Source organism: Haemaphysalis longicornis, unplaced genomic scaffold, assembly GCF_048455015.1.
Source record: "Haemaphysalis longicornis isolate Haplotype H1 unplaced genomic scaffold, Haemaphysalis longicornis Haplotype H1 scaffold_2, whole genome shotgun sequence".
Lineage (NCBI taxonomy): Eukaryota > Metazoa > Arthropoda > Arachnida > Ixodida > Ixodidae > Haemaphysalis > Haemaphysalis longicornis.
In genome coordinates, this window is record NW_027526295.1 from 130911107 (window position 1) to 130929615 (window position 18509).

General features: G+C 48.5%; 1 protein-coding gene across 9 annotated transcripts in view; it reads left to right on the forward strand.

Annotated features, from left to right (window-relative positions):
- LOC144169219 (uncharacterized) overlaps window positions 1-18509 on the forward strand; it is a 118488-nt gene that overhangs the window by 5024 nt on the left and 94955 nt on the right. For all 9 annotated transcript variants that reach the window (XM_077698265.1, XM_077698267.1, XM_077698272.1 and 6 more), the window contains exons 4-9: window positions 3704-3934; window positions 5481-5636; window positions 6862-8502; window positions 10285-10536; window positions 11219-11440; window positions 15499-15804. In XM_077698265.1, coding sequence (XP_077554391.1) covers window positions 3704-3934; window positions 5481-5636; window positions 6862-8502; window positions 10285-10536; window positions 11219-11440; window positions 15499-15804 — 2808 coding nt within the window. The remainder of the gene's footprint in view (window positions 1-3703; window positions 3935-5480; window positions 5637-6861; window positions 8503-10284; window positions 10537-11218; window positions 11441-15498; window positions 15805-18509) is intronic.

An 18509-nucleotide genomic window follows, 5' to 3' on the forward strand; every position in this document is an offset into this window, starting at 1 on the left:
CCACCTGTGTCCCTTGGTTGTGTACTAAGCTAGCAGGTGTGTGCATCTTGTCCCTGGTCAGGAGTGAGAGGTCTGTAGCCATGATTGTTTATATGCTCAGAACAGCTTCTAGTACAGAGGGCAACACCCTTGTCTATAACACAGCTTTTGTACTTAAAGCCTTATCTTGCCTTGGCCGAAAAACATTTGAAGAAGACTATTGCGTCATTCTGAAGTCTAGACCATATATTTTGACCTCAATGTTTTTTGTGACAAGTTTGAGTCCGCAGTTTTGAGATGTAACCAATTGAAGTTGAACTCAGTGTTATAGACAAGGGTGTTGCGCACCGTACCTGTGCTACACAAGGGCTTTCAATTGATGGTTGACTGCTTAGTCACGAATACACCCTGTGGTAGACACTGTGTGCCACTCGATAGACAGTGCATTCAGAGGCCTGCGTAGCACAGTGCAAGACACTGATGGCTAAGGCATACCCTCAGTAGCAAGTGTGTTAGCTGAGAGGCTATTCTTTCTTAAGAAAAGCACTCAGACAAGACTGAAGGCAGGGGCCAATGGGAAGCATTCCAAGGCCTGCATTTTTAGTAGATACCGTAGGCAAAAAAAAAAAAAAGGCCTAGATCACGCACAAGCTGCTTACTATAAGTACATCTGATTGCACCGACTGACACGGGGCAAGGCGAGGTGCTCTTGAAGAAGCATGTCTTCCAGTTGCATCACACTTGTTACCTGGAAAGAGTCGAGGAAAGGTTGGAGCCAAGGTTGTGGGCACTGCAAAGTGCTTCTTGTTATAGGGGCGCGGCGTGCTCATTTCCTTGCCGCGAGAATTACCTAGTGACATTGACTAACCGACACGCAATACCTGCGTGCCCCTTTTCCCGCATTGCAGCCTTGAGCTCAGAGGCTGTAGGGCGGATCGAGACTTCTAAGTAGGGAGTGTAGCTAGGGACTAGAGTGTAGGTAAGCTCCGCTGGTAGGCGCTTGCATCAGTCGAATGCGTGCTCGAGGCTGAGCACAGGCATGTGGGCTTTCCGCTTTCTCTAAAACCGGTACATGCAAGCATGGTTGGGGAGTGTGCTAAGCAAAAAAAAAAAGACGCGTCTCAAGGGGGGTATCCCAGGGTTGTGTCTTGTCTCCTATTCTTTTCAATGTGGCTATGTCTGGGCTACCTACTAGTGCAGCATTGCTGGGGCTCTTTTGTCCAGCAATTGAGGCAGGCAGACTGTTTTTGTTTACAATGGCTTTTTGTTTTTGTTTTCTCATTACACTGCCCTCTATTGGCAGCTCTGCATTACACATCTGTCCATGATGCAAGCAGGGGGATAATAGCTGTTGTTCCCGTGTAAGTGGGCCATCAGCTGTAATTTGGATTGCGGGGTCGTCTGTCCCTGCTCTCATCCTATCCAGGCTTTTTGTCTACGTGCGCAACCGTTGTGGAGCTTGTAGGCATTGTCTGGCAGAGAGAAATGCCGGAAATTTGAACATTGCGTATGCAGCTTTCTTCATTGTTGGGACACCATTTCCAGGAAGTGAAATTCTGATGGCATTACATGTGGCCACGACAGGCAGGTCCATGCACAAAGCAGTAATTATGGCACTGAGAGATGTGGAGAGCCATTTGGCATGTTGTGACCGAATTACACTCTTAGGAAGGTGTGGGTTAGACAATTGTTAGCACATTTTCAAAGAACCAAAGCTGAATGGAGCTGTCCAAAATATGTTGCTAGGCCGGCGTGAACCGATGTTTGCTGACAAACGTTGCACGCAACAACTTCATAATGCCTTGCAGCCATGAACGAAAATGCACTCAAATTCCCTCTCTGTGTGGCAGGCTCCTGTGTTTACTTTTACTTTAAAAACCTTCAATGCCAACCATCTTATCTGAATTCATCTGTATCTGGCGCAGCCGTCTGCACTTCTGACATTGCAGGTCTGCTCCTGTGCTGTATGTGATGCTTTAATTTGCCGCCACTTGGAGCATCTGCTGCGATACGTTTAAGCATTACACTCAGGTGAAGTGACTTATGCAAGAGAAATGACATTTCATCATTATATTAGCATCAATGGGAAATATTTCATAAAGGAAAATTTGAAAAAGTTAGAACTAGACGGAAAAATGAAAATGAGTGAATTAAATTACAGAGGTCGATCAAAACCACTTTTTTTCATGACAAAAATATAAAAATAGAAGAAGCAAAAATGGACGAAATAAAAATAATCAAAAAGCACTGCCTGCACAAAAATGCATAATTGATGAATGTGAGACATTTGATTGTTATAATAGTATACGTGTAAATTTTTTAGGAAGCATTTAAGAAAACAAAAAGCAAAATGTATGTGCAAAATCAAAAAAATCTGTCTTAACCACTGCACTGATGTAATTAAGACAGCAGTGTAAACGTAAATAATGTGTTGAAGCATCTTAAACGAAAACGAGAATTGTTACCAGACAAAATGAAGTCACTCATTGTTTCTTAATGCAAACAAAAAACACTGAAATGCCACCCGACCTGGTTACTCATAGCCAAATTGGGTTGTAAAAAGAAACTTTAAAAATGGCAAGCTTCAATTTGTCATTCTACTAATTGAGCACGCAGTTAATAATAAAATTTAATTCATAAGATTGCATGAAGGAAATGTAAAGTTTAGGAAACAGAAAAGTGGCGTATGCATGCTTACGCATTAGGAGACAGTTCTCAAAATTTCTGTACAACTTTTTGTGCTGACTTACATCCTTTTTTTTCTTCGCAAGGAAAGTGCTTAAGTGCTTCAAAAGTGTTGTTCTTCCTGCAAAGTGTTCGTCACCAATTTGGTGACCTCGACTGTGATGACATACTGGCACATCCACAGAATTAAATTAATGGGTTGTAAGCGCATTGAACAAATACGCATTGAACAAATTTAACCTGTGCAAGCTGTGCATGAACAAATAGAGTCTGTATGAACCCTAAAGATGGTGAAAAAATCAAAATTTCAGGACTTCAATAGCTTGAAACCACACTGCAGTATAGTGTGACATCACTGGCACTCCGTGAGTCAGCCACAAAGGGTCCATGCCGTTTCTTTCTTTTCCCAAGGTTTATCTACATTTCCCCCAAATAGCCAAATTTGAGATCACCTAGTTTGGAGTGCACAATGCAGGCACAAATGAGAGCCTGGCCGATTCACTTTGGTATCTCCTTAAAGGGACAGACAACCGATTTTTGTTTGTCAAGTGTATTTTCTTTGTGCTAAATGAAAGGGAATCGCTTAAAAACCCCTCAACCCAAACTGGTTTTGCTGATAGCACCCTAGAACTTTTGAAATCGGAATTTTTAGATCTGCCAGCATACGTGTCCCGCCAAAAGGAACGATGGCAGCCACAACAATGGGCCGTGCGGCAGCACACTTTCAACTGAGGGGCTTAAAAACTTGTCCCAGGCAACCTTTCCTGTTCCTTCGTGCGGTTTGTTAATCGTGCTTTGAAATCGACGGAGTTGTTAGGACACTTAAGGTACTGTCACTACGTGTCGCCACCTTTCATACTTCTGAAATTTTAGTGCCAAATTAAAATTATCTCCGCCTGTTCATTTAGAAATTCCTTGCACTTACCCCAGTCTATAAAATGGCGGGTTTCATATGAGCTAGATGGCACGCATGCCACAAAAATTCGGTTGTCTGTCCCTTTGAACCTCCCTCCGTGATCCGTTGCCGCCTCTGTTGCAGATGGGGGAGGTGAAGCGTCAGCTGAGCAAGCGGGACGAGCTGATCCGCCTGCTGACGGAGCGGCTGGAGCAGACGCGCCAGGAGCAGACGCAGGCGCAGCGGGAGGCCTCGCAGCAGGAGCAGGAGATGGCCAGGGAGGTGAGCCAGCTCAAGGCCGACCTGCAGGCCTGCATGGAGCTGCTCGAGGCCAGGGACCCCGCCCCGGGACAGCACCGGCACCACCTCCAGCAGGTGGGTGGGGCTCTTTTGTTGTCTCCGTCCCGGATTCACGTTGGATAATTGCTCTTAATCCGTGAAGACCGCTCACTGCACCTTCCATTACCGTATTTGCACGATTCTAACGCACCCCTGATTGTAACACGCAGTTAGGCCTACGTAAGAAAATTAAAAAAAAAAGGTCATTCAACGACGATGCTACCGCACAAATGCAAAAGACATGACACCATGTACCTGGCAGAAGACAGTTTGTTCTGAAGGCAAGAAACAGCGCACAGAAACGGCACGCAAGACGAGAAGGAGACAAACACGGGCGCTGTTTGTCTCCTTCTCGTCTTGCGTACTGTTTCTTTGCACTGTTTTTTGCCTTCAGTATGACAGACTAGCCTGTTTTTCACGCTCCAGTACGTTTTGTTCGATGCACGCAACTGTGGCAGCAAAAATCCCCTGTGCCTCATAAACTTGCTTAGCCAGCTCCTGCTTGCCCCAAACTTGAGCGGAGAACATTGAAAGTCTTTGAGACCTCATGTGCCGTGGCCTTAGTGATTTTAGACGTGATGGGCCATTGTTGTTTCACATTCTGCTAATATAGGAATTCTGCCTGAGAATCTTCAAGTTCTTGAAATGTCCATGCTCAGGTCCGCCAGTGAAGTCTTGCATGAAAATACGGCCCTGTTTTGTTTACGGTTTTTGTTTTGATTTTCGGTTTTAAGCCCAACTGTAGCACGCACATAAATTGAGGGCTATTTTTAGCAACAATAAAAGGTGCACGTTAGAATCGTGTAAATTTGGTACTTATGACTCAAGGCCTAGGGGTGCCTGGCTCTCTCTTTCTCTCCCTCTCTCTCTATGCCTGGTATGCTCTTGGTATGTTTTGTCATGTTTTGGTATATCTTTGTATGTTTTGGCATGTGCCTGGTATATCTTGGTGAAAAATTACACCATCTTCCCGTAGGGGAACCCTGAGTAGAATGCGAAGCAGCCATGGGGCCGACTGAAGTTCCCATTACGGTAGTTTTCAGTTCGTTGTTTCCGTTGACGTTCAGCTTCGCGTGCTTTCGTTGTATCAGTAGCTTCTTGACGTAGTTTGAATGAGTGAAGGACATAAGGCGCATTCGTAGCACGTGCTCCCGTCTCGGTTTGTAGCGCAGTGGGAAGAGTGCCACGTACCTCCCGTTGCGGCCAGAGTGTCGTGGGGTCAAAACCGGGCGCCGCCTAACTATTTCTTTTTATAGTGGACTGCGCTTACGTCAGGCCAAATGCTGACGGGGCTGAAGAGACGCGCAGTAGAGTGCGGACGGTGGACAACAAGGGAGGGAGGGACACAGCCCCAAGCATGAGATGCTCCGCATCTAAAAGAGCCAAGAAAGCCCAGGGCTGTGGGGACCTTCCATTAAGCTGCGCTTGTGGGTGCTCCCTCAATTTCTGGGCTTCAACACTGCCACGGTCTACATGTATCTTGATTCTGGAAGGTGGAAGAGGGCCCCACGGGTGGAAAGTTCAATGAACGCAAACCGTGGTCCCTTGGCCCCCGTCTTGCCTCCCTCCCTCTGCGGCACAGATGCTGAGGGCCAAGAACGATGCGCTGGAGGAGCTGCAGCAGAAGCTGGAGGCCCAGGAGCAGCAGATTGCCATGCTGCAGCAGATACGCACGGACCTGCTCAGCCGCCTGGCCGCAGCACCCCCGGCCACGGCGCCTGCCGACCAAGGCGGCAACGTACGACATTTTCCTACTGGTTGGCTGTAGTGACAGAGAGTAGCATTTGACTCCCTCCATCCCCTAACCACTGCTGGAGCAGCTGAACAAGCTGTGACCCTACAAGCTTCAGTTTCCATAACCATAGTGCTTATTGACTGCTCTACCCAGCATTGGGCACACGTTTCTCGTAACCAGTGAATGTGGCAAAAGTGTTTTTGTACAGCGGATACACTGTCTGCAGTATCTGGCAGAAATAATTGGGTTAATGGTAGAATCCAGGACCATTGCAGCTGTGCTTTAATGGGAATTAAACGAAAAGACCCTGTCTTGCAGCTACTGCAGTACACGTTAACCAACAGCAGTTACCTTTCTATAGTTATAATGTTCACCCATTATCTGTAGATCTTGATTTCACCTTGAACAGTTCTCAGGGATAACATGTGTACATGTAAACGCATTGTTGGGCAAGTTTATTGCAAGATGTTTTTTGCTGCTTGATTCCGTTGAAGCTGAACTTATCTGCCAGGGGCATTATTGAATGAGAGACTTGGCAAGCTCATTCATTTGTAAATGCGGCATGCATCATATGCTTGGCTGACCCTCCTTTGCCACGTGTGGTTACACTGAACTTTTGTGGCGACATTCTGCTGATCTGTCTCTGGGAATGGATGTGAGTTACGAGATCTCAATGGCTGCTCAATTCTTCGTCTGTGGAACCCCCTTTTCTATCTACCTACCTAACCTTCACATTAGCTGGTGAACATGACGACCTTATTCACCTGAGCACCAAACTTTTAACTAGTTTTAACCAAACACTTGACCACCTAATTCTTGACCATCACTTTTGAGACCACCATCCCTGAAACTAGACTGCATTTATTACTTCAACAGGAGTGTTAAAGCCCACCCTTGCGATTCACCTGAACTCTTGAAAGGCAGTTCCTGGTTGTATGGTAGTGTCAAGCACTTGATCCATTCTAAGGTTTGTCCTGAAATATATGTGTTAAAATTCAAAGAATGGTTCATTCCACCTGCTTGTTGTTGCTTGTATCATGATAAACGTTGTCATTTCTAAGCCTACACTTTGTTGTAAGTATTGTTAGAGGGAGAGAGAAAAGCCGTTATTGGAAGAAAAGTGGGCTGAAGTTGTTTGCTTTCTTTTCAATCATTGCTTTCAATGTTATCGAAGAAAAAAAATCAGTTTTTGATTTGTCTCTATTCCTCTTTATTCTTTTCTTATCAGCTTTCAAGCAACATCAAGTGCCATGTCAGCCCCCTAGTCCTGGGTGAATCCAAGTCGCACGCTGCTGTGGACATCAGGTCTGGTGGATGTGCAGTCACGCTCACGCCTCTCTCGCTACCGGAGCTCTCAAGCTCACCCCCGGAACTCCCGGCCAGCATGGAAGGGGACGAGAACCTCTTGCTCGGCTACAAGCGTGTCATCTGCAACCACCTGTCTGACTGGATCACTGCCCGTACTCTGCCGGTCAACAGCTTCGCCGACGTCCTGGCCGTCTTCGACGATCTCAAGCAGTTTGCCATGCAGGGCCTGCACTACGCGGCTGCCTGCGAGGCCTACAGCATTGCCGTGCCCAACCCGTCCGATCTCCTGGCAGAAGTAGCTGCCCTGCACACCCAAGTGACCTCACTTGAAAGCGAGCTGGGGAAGCTGGAAGAACAGCTGGCCGTCGTGCGCTCCGAGAACGGCCAGCTTCGCCGGACCTCGCTGGCGACGGAAGAAGAGCTGAAGTCGCTGCGGACAGACCGCAACCTGGCCGCCCTGAGTTCCATCAAGGAGAGCGAGTACCAGCGGGCCAAGGAAGAGGTGCAGGACGAGAGCCTGCTCGAGGTGTACGAGCTCCAGACGGAGTGCATCCGGCTGGAGCAGGAGAAGAAGGCCTTGGAGCAGCAGAGAACGCGGCTGTTGTCAGGCGAGCAGTCGCCCTCGTGCGAGTCGCCCGTACCTTCCCTCCTGGCGATGCCCGACAGGGTTCGCCATAGCTCGGCTGTGCAGACGGACGATGTGGATGCAGTCAGGTCGGCTCTGGAGAGCAGCTGTGCCGCGCTGACCCTCGACAAGCGGCTCTCGTTCGACTCCCTAGACACATCGAGGGACCTCGAGGAGCCCGAGGAGGAAAAGGGGACCTACGACGCGCTAGTGGCAGAGAACATCCGCCTCGCGGCGGAGCGGCAGCGGGCAGAGAGCGACCTGGAAGTTGCGAGGGAGCGTTTGCGCAGCGCAGAGGAGACCATCGACAAGCTGAGGGCTGAGTTGGAGCAGGAGCATGGCACCCTGGAGCAGCTGGTGGCCCGGACGGAAGAGATGCTGCAGGGGACGACCAGCACCGACCTGTCGAGCCGCGACCGCCGTCTCTTCCTGGAGAACCAGGGCCTCAAGTGCCAGGTGACGTTGCTGAGCAGCCAGCTGGAGCGGGAGCGGGACTTCTCGCAGGCGCTCCGCCGCCACGTCCACTGCCTCGGCTCGAGGGACGAGGCCTTCCAGAAGACCGTCAAGGACCTCACCAACCGCCTGCTGAGCAGCGGCGAGCGCCTGCGCTCCGCCCTGGACAAGTGCCGCCAGCTGGAGCAGGCCCTGGCCAAGTCGGCGGCCAAGGCGAAAGGCCTGGAGGCGGAGGTGCGCCGGCTGGGGGGATCCCTGGCAAGGACAGCGTCCAGTGGGGTGCTGGTGGACAAGAGCGGGGACTGTGGGGAAACAAGTGCCTTGGCCAAGAGTGGGAAGGACGCCATGCAGAGGGACGAGGTCAGCACAGAGGTTGTTGGTGACTGCTCGAGGGATTGGAGCAGCAGCAGCGACGGAAGCACGAAGCAGGAGATGAAGCCGCTTGCCATTCAGCGCATGCAGCTAGAGCTCGAGGAAAAGGAGGTGAGCTGGGGGGCTTGAACAGCAACTTGCTTGCCGCATGCCTCAGGTAACGGAGGACTGTAATTTGGATGTAACTTGCCTGTTTGGTTTAAAGCGACTGTATTTTGCTGACACGCGGGCACGAGGCTATTTCATTCACTGCAGCTGGGCAAGAAAAACTGCTGCACATTGCCCCAATCAGTTTCAGTAAGGATGGCAAGTTGGGCTAGTTGATTAATGCTCATTTCGTTGAAACAGCATATTGCTTGACAAGGGGCAAAAGGAAAGGTACGCAGGACAGGTGCTGAACTCGCAACCACAGTTTACTTAAGGGGGGACGTGGCAAGTAAAACGACTTTTTTATTTATGGACCAAACAATCAAATTAGCAGCATTTATGTAGTTGACCATTCTAACAACAAAACTGAAATCAGTTTAAAGATACCATCTATACTTTTTGAGTTAGGAGACTAATTACCTGAAACTTGCAATCAGCATAATTAACTAATTAGGCAAGAAGTCAACTACATTTTTACAGCAGTGTGATCAGAAATGCCTATCCTGTGCAAGGAAGCTATTAGATTATTGCATTATATTCATTAGGCATAAAGAAAGAACAAGAAAAGTTTCACCTTCCTTTCGAAATCAGAAATAGTCTCATACCAAAAGGAAAGTGAAACTTTTGTCTTTCTTTTTGGATACCTAAAGGAGATAAAGCAATAATCAAATAGCTTCTTTGCACAGAATGGACCTTCCTGGTGATGCTGACATAAAAATCTTGTTGAGTTCTTGCCTAATTAGTTAATTAATCTTGTGACAGCTCTGTGAAGGTAATTAGTCTGGTAACTCAAAAAGTATAGAAGATATTTTTAAACTGATTTAAGTTTTGTTATTAGGTCAGTGAACTACATAAAATCTCCTAATTTGACTTAATTTGGTCCATAATTAACAAAAATAGTTTTACTTGCCACGTCCCCCCTTAAGATATGTAGGGGACAGGGCAACATAGTTAGGCGACACAAAATACACGCAGATGAAAATGTAGCCAAGTGGAAGCAGGGATCTGGGTCATGTCTGGATAGGCTACTACTTTCTCGCACTAAGCAAGCGAGGGTTGACTAACGCAGTCTTTATCCTTCATAACAATGTGGAAAGCTTTAGCCACATTGGGTTTTGTCTGCTTTATTTTCCCCCTCCCCCAAACAGAGTATCAGTATCTTCAAAGCGTGTGCAACTACCACCTCAGCAGCAGTACTTTGTCAAGTGCTAATGTGGATCGTTCCTTGTACTTTTCCGACACTCACGAAGGCGCATGTTTCAATCAATCTCAGTCACACAATTCTGTTGTTAATGAAAATCGAGAACAAGGCTCTCCCAAATTCTAGTTACTTTACTGTATATATAATGAAATGCAGCTATGTGGTACTCAGATGTCACCCTGTAAAACGTGAGAAAATCCAATCTGGAAAACGTGTGTAGTTGATTCATCGCCAACAGCTGCCATGGCTTACATATGTTGTGCCTTAGCATGAATCATGGGTTTGCTTTGATTGTTTAGGTGTGGTGAAGTATATTGTTGCGGGAAGTATTTATTTACAATAACAGTACGGCCAGTGACACGTAAACGTAAAAGCAGTTCAGAGATGGCGGTGGTTCAGCTAGAGCACAACCTCACTCTCCTCTTCCTTCATTCAGCTGCATAGCTGATGCCGGAAAATTGTTATAATTCACGACGGGTAATACTTGTGTATTACAATTGCTGCGTATGCCTTGTGACCGACCGCCCTTGGTGTGTTCCCCGCAGCTGCTGCTGTCGAACCAGGACCTGTGCAGCCGGGCAGCCCAGCAGCTGGAACTGTGCTGGCTGCGGGAAGAGCTGCACACGGAGTACGGGGAGCGCCTGTCGGCCGCCCTGGCGGCCCTCAAGGACTCGTGCCGCCGAGAGCTGCTCTCCTTCCAGGAGTGCCTGGCCCGCGAGTCCTCGCTGCAGCTGCTTCGCCTGCGGGAGTCGCACCAGGCCGAGATTGCGGCGCTCAAGCAGAGGCACGCGGAACAGGTGGGAGGCAGCGTGGGGAAGCCGCCCCTTTTGAGAGGCTAGAGCTGTCCCCCGCATCCTGTCCGGCTTGCCAAATGGGCCGGCCAACCTGATCTAGTGCATGTGGACTTTCGCACAAAATTAGGGCCACCCTCTCAAGATGTGGGCAAAGGGAAGGTGGGCATTTCTTTCTTGCAACATTGTGTGGGTTGGAAAGGAATGCCGCGGGATGGGGTGGAAGAGCAAGTCCATTTAAAGAGTAGGTCCACTTTGATTGACACACGCTCCATAGTTGCGTAAAATGTGACATTTCGGTGTGTCGTAGCTGGTTGTGCGTTCGAAACCTGCCCTGAGGCCCAGTCTTGCTTTGTAATCGATTAGCATGGTATTGCAGGCCCTTGGAAAGTATGGCCACCAATTTCACATTGTGCGTACGCTGCCTTGATGCCCCCATCTTTAATCTCATCTTCAGCACTTCTGTGCATCTCGGAAGAAAACAAAAGCTTTAAAGCGTGCAGAAGATTGTCTTTTTACACGGAAGAAAACTGAAGCTTTAAAGCTTGCAGGCAATTGTCTTTTCATACTATACCCAAGTTGAGGCCGCCGCAGTTAGCGTTTCCTTCAGTGCACAAAGTCAAGCCAAAGCCAGTCTCTGGTTTTGTGTCCCCAATGGGTGATTTCTCCGACTCTTGCTCCCTGCCAGGTGGAGCAGCTGCGGGCCAAGCTGGTGCCGGTTGAACCCAAGGCTGCGTCGACCGCGGAGGCGGCCGCGGCGCTGGCCGATCTTCGCGAGCGTCAGCAGGCGGAATATGAGCAGCTGCTCCCTCAGCTGGAGCCTGAGCTGCAGCTGAAGCTGCAGGCCCTCGTGGCCCTGACCCTGAGGATCCACCAGGTGGAGAACGAGCACGCCCTGGCCTCCGCTCAGGTGAGGGCAGGGCTGGTGGGGAGGAGGGACCTTCTTCTGGTCCCCTGTTTCTCGAGGACCACAGCGGTGTAGTCCCTTGAAATTTGGCTAGTCTGCCGCCCAAGGCCTTCAGAAGGGTCTTTTTTGGGATGAAAGCCTCGGGCAAACAACGCACCGGTCGGCCACAGTGCCCTTTCAATGTGCTCTGGCCCTTTTTGCTTCTGACACACTTTTCCAAAAACTATATTGTTTTGTGACAGCTGCCCCGACATTATTATTTCTTCCCCTCATTTTCTTGTCTAAGTAAGTTTCCATAGGAATTTTAAAACTGCACAGTATTGTGCACGCCTCTGATCGTGTGCTCACCGCAGAGGGCAGACAACCGCAGCCTAAAGGGGCGGGCAGGCAGACGACATTAGTTCCCTTTCAATTCCTTGAAAAAATGATTCAAGCAAGCAAAAGTAAGTGCAGCAATTTAATTCTTACAAATGCCGCAATGGCAAGCATAGTCAGTCCAATGAAAAAGCGTTGTGGCAACCGGTGTGCTGTTTTTTGCGCATTTTCATCACTGCGACGACACACCGTTGTAATGCAGGGGTGAGACAGCTGCGCATATTGCGCATTTTTGATACAATTCCATTTTCCTGCGCCAAGCTGCTCCAAAAGCATGAAAATTGTTAAAATTGCGCCAAACTGCTCCAGAAAAGCCTGAAAGGCACGGATTTTGATGCTCATGTCAGTTTCGGAGGGGACAAAAGCCTCCCGCATCCCGGTGACCGCTTTTATTGTCAGTCAATTGCAAACACAGAAATGGCAAAAATAGAAAGACTGGAATGAAGCAAACGATAGCTTCTAAAACACGATTGGCTTTCTGTCCGGGTTCGCTGAAACGGCCTTCCCGATTAGGCATCGCTGTGGCTACAAACATGGCCGCCGCCTGACCTGCCTGCTACTGCCTACTTCACGCGCTCACTGCGCATCGCCGATATTTTTGCTGGTTTATTTTACGCTATCAGCTGGGTTCCAGTCTATCATGCTATCAATTGTGGCCCTGAACAGTGACGTTAACGCGGGGATATGGTTTGAGATTGGTGCGACATTACGAGAAGTTGCGCGGCTCGTAAAAAAGTTTTGAAATGTGGGGCCTATGACTTCGGCACGGTATGTCCTTGAGTGCGAAACGCGGTGCGTGCGTCTATTGGCGGTGAGCGCGACCACGGGCGGCGCTGCGAAGCGCGCCTCCGTGACGTCAGCTTAGGGATTCTCGCATTTGTCGTCTGCTTCACTCAGGATCGCTCTCCCTGCTGTTTCTTTGGGCTCGGTCAACGTCTGATGCTTGTCCGCACCAGAATTGGCGTGTGGGTAACTTTTTATCATAATAATAGGCTTAAAATCGCATACACTAGCTCATGGTGTCAATTAAAGTATAGTTTTGGATACCGCTACGGGAGAAACATTGCCGGCGCCACCCCATTCCTTGCGAAGCCGGTCCTGTGCGGAGCGCGAAGAGTCGGAGCTAGGCGTCAGCTTCTCATGTAAGCATTCGAACAAAAGGAACAGTCAGCCGCTAATAACCGACAAAAGCGAAAATGGAAGACCAAAACAAATTCTAGGCCTTCAGGGCTGTCGGCTTTGGCAGAAGGCATCACGATTCCCGGTAATCATATATGTAAGCTAAAACAGTTTTTGCAACCTTGCCGAACGCTGGAACGCGTTTTGTCACATCACTTTACGTTGTCAAGGCATGAAAGTTTGCCGACATGCACAATAGACTGCAAAAACTGTAGGTTGAGTTCCAAATAACCCAGTGTGTATATACGCGCGTGCTGATTCTATACCAGGCATCTAACCAGTATGGAGGTTTATTGAGCAAAACGAGTCACGTCTTCGTTAAATTTGTAGTAACATATATATGTTTGTTAAGACCTGGAGGGATATTTCAGAACATTTTGCACAGCCATATCTTCCCGATATTCGGATATGCGTTATAGGAAAACTGCACTCAAGAGGAGGAGGAGGAGTAAGAGGAGGAGGGGAAAACTTTGTTTAACAATTAAATCGATCTGGTTAATGGGCCGGGTCCTCAGTCCAGGACAAGAGAGTAAAAGTAATTTTCTTCAAATCATAGAACGCCATCCCGAGTAGAATAGGATTTGTTCTTCGCGCCTGGAAAGGTTGAAAAGCAATAAAGAGCTACTTGGAATTCTTCTTCGGTTTCGAGTCTTGTAATATATGCAGGTATACTATTTATTACGTTAGTTAGCGAGTATATCATGCCTTCAACATCGTAATCATGTCATCATTGTTCGAGTTGAGAGTCAGTTCGTTATGATAACGATATAATTACGATAGAAATTCGGAGCACAAAAGCCGCGTTCGAGTACTGTGGACCACGTTGTTTAGGGCGCAATCGCGGTGGCGTAGCACAAACCTTCTCATTGTATTTGCATGTGAATAAACAAAGCACGCTGCGGATATGCACCTTCTTGCACGCAGCCGTAATGAAAGCCAATTTGTGAAGGGAATGTATGCCATACAAAATGAAGGAAATGTCCACACGACCTTTGTGAGGCTCCCAAACATCCCGAAACCTCCTAATAAGAAGTTGGTGACGACGCAGAAAAATTAATGCGTTGGGCAGAAAAAAAAAAGCAAGAAACATTAATCCGATACAAGACACAAGACAACAACGAAAGAAACAGAAGAAAGCCGCTTTATTTCCTGCTGTGCGATGAGCGTGTAGAGGCCGCTGCTTGGTACGTAGTATTAGACTGTTGAGTCTTCATAGGAGCATCTCAAAAATACTGCAGGGAAGCCTACGCATTTTAAATACTTATCGAGAAGCTTTGATCGCTGATCCTCGCGAATAAGCAAGAAAGGACGAGTTACACACGATCTTCTGACCGATACTCTGAAGAAAGTTGTTCTCTATCTCTTCGTGTGTTGCAAACTTGTGGGGGATACAGCTTCAAATTATTCAGATGCGTCAGAAGCTGGCAAAATAACTGAGTCGCTAGAAATACGCTTTTTAACGCACTACAGCAACACAGCGGGTGATTTCTAGCCCAGGCACTGTTGCCCCTCACAAGCGGAGTGTAGCAGACGACAGCGGCGCGAATCCCTAAGCCGACGTTAGAGCCAGGGGGCGCCACTCAAAGATCTCACCGCCAATAATCGTGTTCGTGAATTCAACTTTTTGGCTCGTTGTCGTGTTATAAAATGCGGAGGTGTTGCCGAGCTTCGAAGCGCGATCGCGAGCCTCGGTCCGGGAGGGAACGGTCGGCACGAAAGTTGCGGGCTGCGCTGCGGCGCCGTGACCTGTCCAGGCAGCGCCCAATAGCTGCAGGACTGCATGGTTGCCATAGCACGCGACTAATAACACTTGATGTATGCGAAGTGAAATTTAATGCCCAAATCTAGGTGGCTAAACAGTAACGCTACTCAAATGATCACCGGGGTGGACGTGCACCCCACGGACTGCAACGGGTAGGCTGGTTGGGCTATGCGGCCGTTATCTCGAAGTTGCTCAACAGTTGCCGTGACTACACTCGTTCGTACAACGCAGCCTGAGATTACAAAAATAATAAATTTAGCATTGAAGCGGTAAAAAAAAAACGCCAGAATTGCAGAGCCCTTAAATTTGATAATGTTAACGGCAATTTTGTTGTCAGTGTTGCGTACATCCGCAACACAATATCACTAGTTAAGAAAAAGGTAGTGCAGTTAAAACTTTGTGATACTCTTAAAAAATTCTTTCACGTAAGGCTGTTTCAGTGTTCTGTGTATTCAAAACTGATATTGGAATGTGTACTTGACCTTTCAAATTGCTTTAATTATAATATTTTAAGCTCACAAGACGATGTATTAAATTTCCCTACCTGCTCCAAATCAAGATTCTTCTGCTCCAAAATCAAAATTTTGCTGCTCCGAAAACTGCTCCCAGATCTCTTTGGGCTGTCTCACCCCTGGTAATGCAAAACTGGCCCGGACGGCAGACTAACCAAGTTCGAGTGACTATAGCAGCACTTGTTGTTCCTCCTGTTTGAGCACCACGCTCCCCCTCTTCTCGTGGCGCCCAGGAGCGGCTGCTGGGTGAGAAGCACCGCCTGTGGGAGACGCTGTCCTCATGCAGCCAGGTGGACCGCGAGGCCCAGGAGGCCCGGCTGGAGCTGGAGCAGAAGGCGGCCCTCCGGGAGCAGTACCAGGCCCTGCTGGAGGAGGAGAAGGGGGCCCGCCACCACAGGGAGGACCCCACAGAGGAGGAGGGCCCCATTGCGGTGGCGCCCTTTTTGAACGACCGGCTCGGCAGGGAGCAGAGGACGACGGAAGCCCTCTTTGGACTGCTCCAGGAGCAGCTGGACAGGGACCTGCACACCGCCATCAGCGTGAGTGGACGGCCACCATTGTTGTTTCAGTCAGTGAGGAGGAGGGCGAGGGAGCACCCATTGGCCATGTGGATGCCATGGAAGCTTGCATTTCGTCAGCACGGACAATTTTAGGGAGCTCCCCCCCCTTTTTTTTATGCTGAGTCATTGCAAGAGTCTGTATTGAATGGGAACGGGGAAGCAGGGGATACCACTTACATTACCAGTGTGCGGAAACGTTGTTTGCAGGTATGTTCTGATTTGTAGGGAAAAAAAACTTGCAGCAAGGCAGACTAAAAGCGAGAAAACATAAGTGAGTGCTGCTACAGCACTGTGGACCTTTGACGAGCGGCCTTTTTACATTGTCTGTTTGCAAACTAGTCTGTCTCTTTTTGTGTGTTGTGCATCTGCCAGAAGGAGCAAAGCAGAGAGAGAGAGAGAGAGAGAGAAAGACCTGTGCTAGTCTTTAGTGGGCGGAGCACAAAACACCGGGGCAATGTGGGGCCCTTGCTGTTCATGAGAGGGGGATTTTCGAGCGAGTGGGAGCCCACCCCGGGGCACTGCAGCCTGGACATGTACCTATTTCATATTGTTTTCACTGGAGTGAGGTCTTGCCTTATTGCCTTAAGCAGGAGCTCGAAAGCAAGTGGGGATCTGGTTCTAGAGCTGTGGTTAGATCCGTGGTCCGTTTTTGAGTCACTAAATATGTGGTGGTGGGGGAGGGTGTGGGTGCAATTGCCGAGGGTATGGCAATGTCTTCGCCAGCAGTGGGGTTCCCTGTTTGGAATGATGCTTGAACAATAGGATGTAGATGGGACCGTCACTGCTTACGACCGTCACTGCTGGAGGGCCTGTACAGGGGCGGATCCAGGTTTTTTCTGAGAGGGGGGTCAGCGTCAATCAGTGATGATGATGATGATAATGAGGACGAGGAGGAGGAGGAGTCTTTTTTATTTGCAAATATTTCGGTAAAGGAAAAATTTAAGAAATATCAAAAATCGTTAACTAGACTTTTTCTACTACCTTAGGGGTCATCGTATTGGGGGTAAAAGTTCAAAAATTAAGGGAGGGGTCAGGACATCTGGACCCCCCCTCTGGATCCGCCAATGGGCCTGTAGTAGGATAGGTTGCCGCATCTGCGCAGGGTGTGAGGAGAACCTGGTGGGTATGTTTTTTGTTTTTTCAAGTACCTTAGCCCTTGAAAGTTGCCCCCCTTTTTTTTTTTTTTTTTTTTTTTTTTTTTGTACGTAGCGTGCATGTAAGGTGCTTTCTGCCAGTTGTTCAGTTGGGAAACATACTCAGGAAGCAGCTTTTACCACCATTTCAGTCTCTCTATCATGTATCAGATATAAACGTTAATCATAGTTACCACCCCATTTAGCTTTCTGACAAAGGTGTCTTTAATCGTAGATGTAATGGAATTGCACTGCCCTATTTACTGGGTCAGCCACCTTCGTGTATAACCTGTAACTTAAGAGGCAAAAATTTGGGGGGGGGGAAATTATAAAGCCACCTTTATTACAACAAAGGCGCCTTTAAAGTACCTAAAGCAGAGGTGGTCTTACATTGCGAGCTTCATACTTCAGGTTCTAAATCACGCTGAGGACCATGGTAAACAGGCAGCTGGGCACATGTTCGACATTGACGAAAACTGCATGCACTGCGGTGTCCGCAAATGCAAGACCTCGCCAAGGCTACCTAAACCCCAATGGCTTTCCGTGAAAAGCAGTGCAGGTTACCGAAAACTTGAAGAAGACCTTGTCGACGGTACATTAGTACCACTAGGAGCAACAGCTATGCGGTATCAGCGCAAAAAAATCGGTGTAAAATAAATCGTTGTCGCTCGGACCATGGACATTCAAGCCAGTCGAGGACGGCCTCGGCATTTTATGAACTGCACCGACCCTCCATTTGCCATCAAACGATGTTGTGCCAGATGCTGCCAGCCAAATACCTACACACTTCGGAGGAAGTCACAGATCAGCAACGCCGACTAGACCCGTGCCTGGTTCCATGTGCCAGAAAGTTGCGCGGTTGAAACCAAGTGTGTCAAAAGGCATCTATAGGGTGCACGGCTGGCACCGAACGGCAGAGGTGCACAGTAATGCTTTATGTCACTGCTAATGGAAGGAAGCTTCCATCCTAGTTTGGATAAAAGTCTTGCCAAAAAAAATTCCCCCGGGGTGTCGTAGTCTGGGTTAAAGAAAGAAGATGGATGTTCGGCGAGCTGGTCATAGAATGGGTGAAAACAGTGAGGCGGAACTGACAACGAGGTCAACTACAGCAAAAGCCCTTTTTGTTCTCGACAGCCTAACAGGCCTGGTGAAAGCCTGGCTGGCTACTTCTCAAATGCACTTAGGTGTGATTTCGGGTTCTTTAACAAGCATGCTGTGGCCGCTCGATGTTTGTCTAAACTGGCCATTCAAGGCAGAATTTTGGTGGTGCTACCCCAAGTGGGGGGGCCACGGGCAGCAGTTGTTGTTTCTACAACCGTGCAACTGAAAAGAGCGTCTCTTCAGCCAGTGTGCATTTGGACCATAAACACGTGACAGTCGTCATCAGTAGACACTACAAAAAGGAGCTTGCAATATCAAATGGCATAGGTGGCGCAGAGGATGGTCATCTTTGGGAGCGTGCCGGTGAGTTGAACTTGTGCGACATTGACGAGTAAGGAAGCGGAGGTAAATACTGAACTGAAGGCTTCCTAATCTGTTACCAGTCATTGC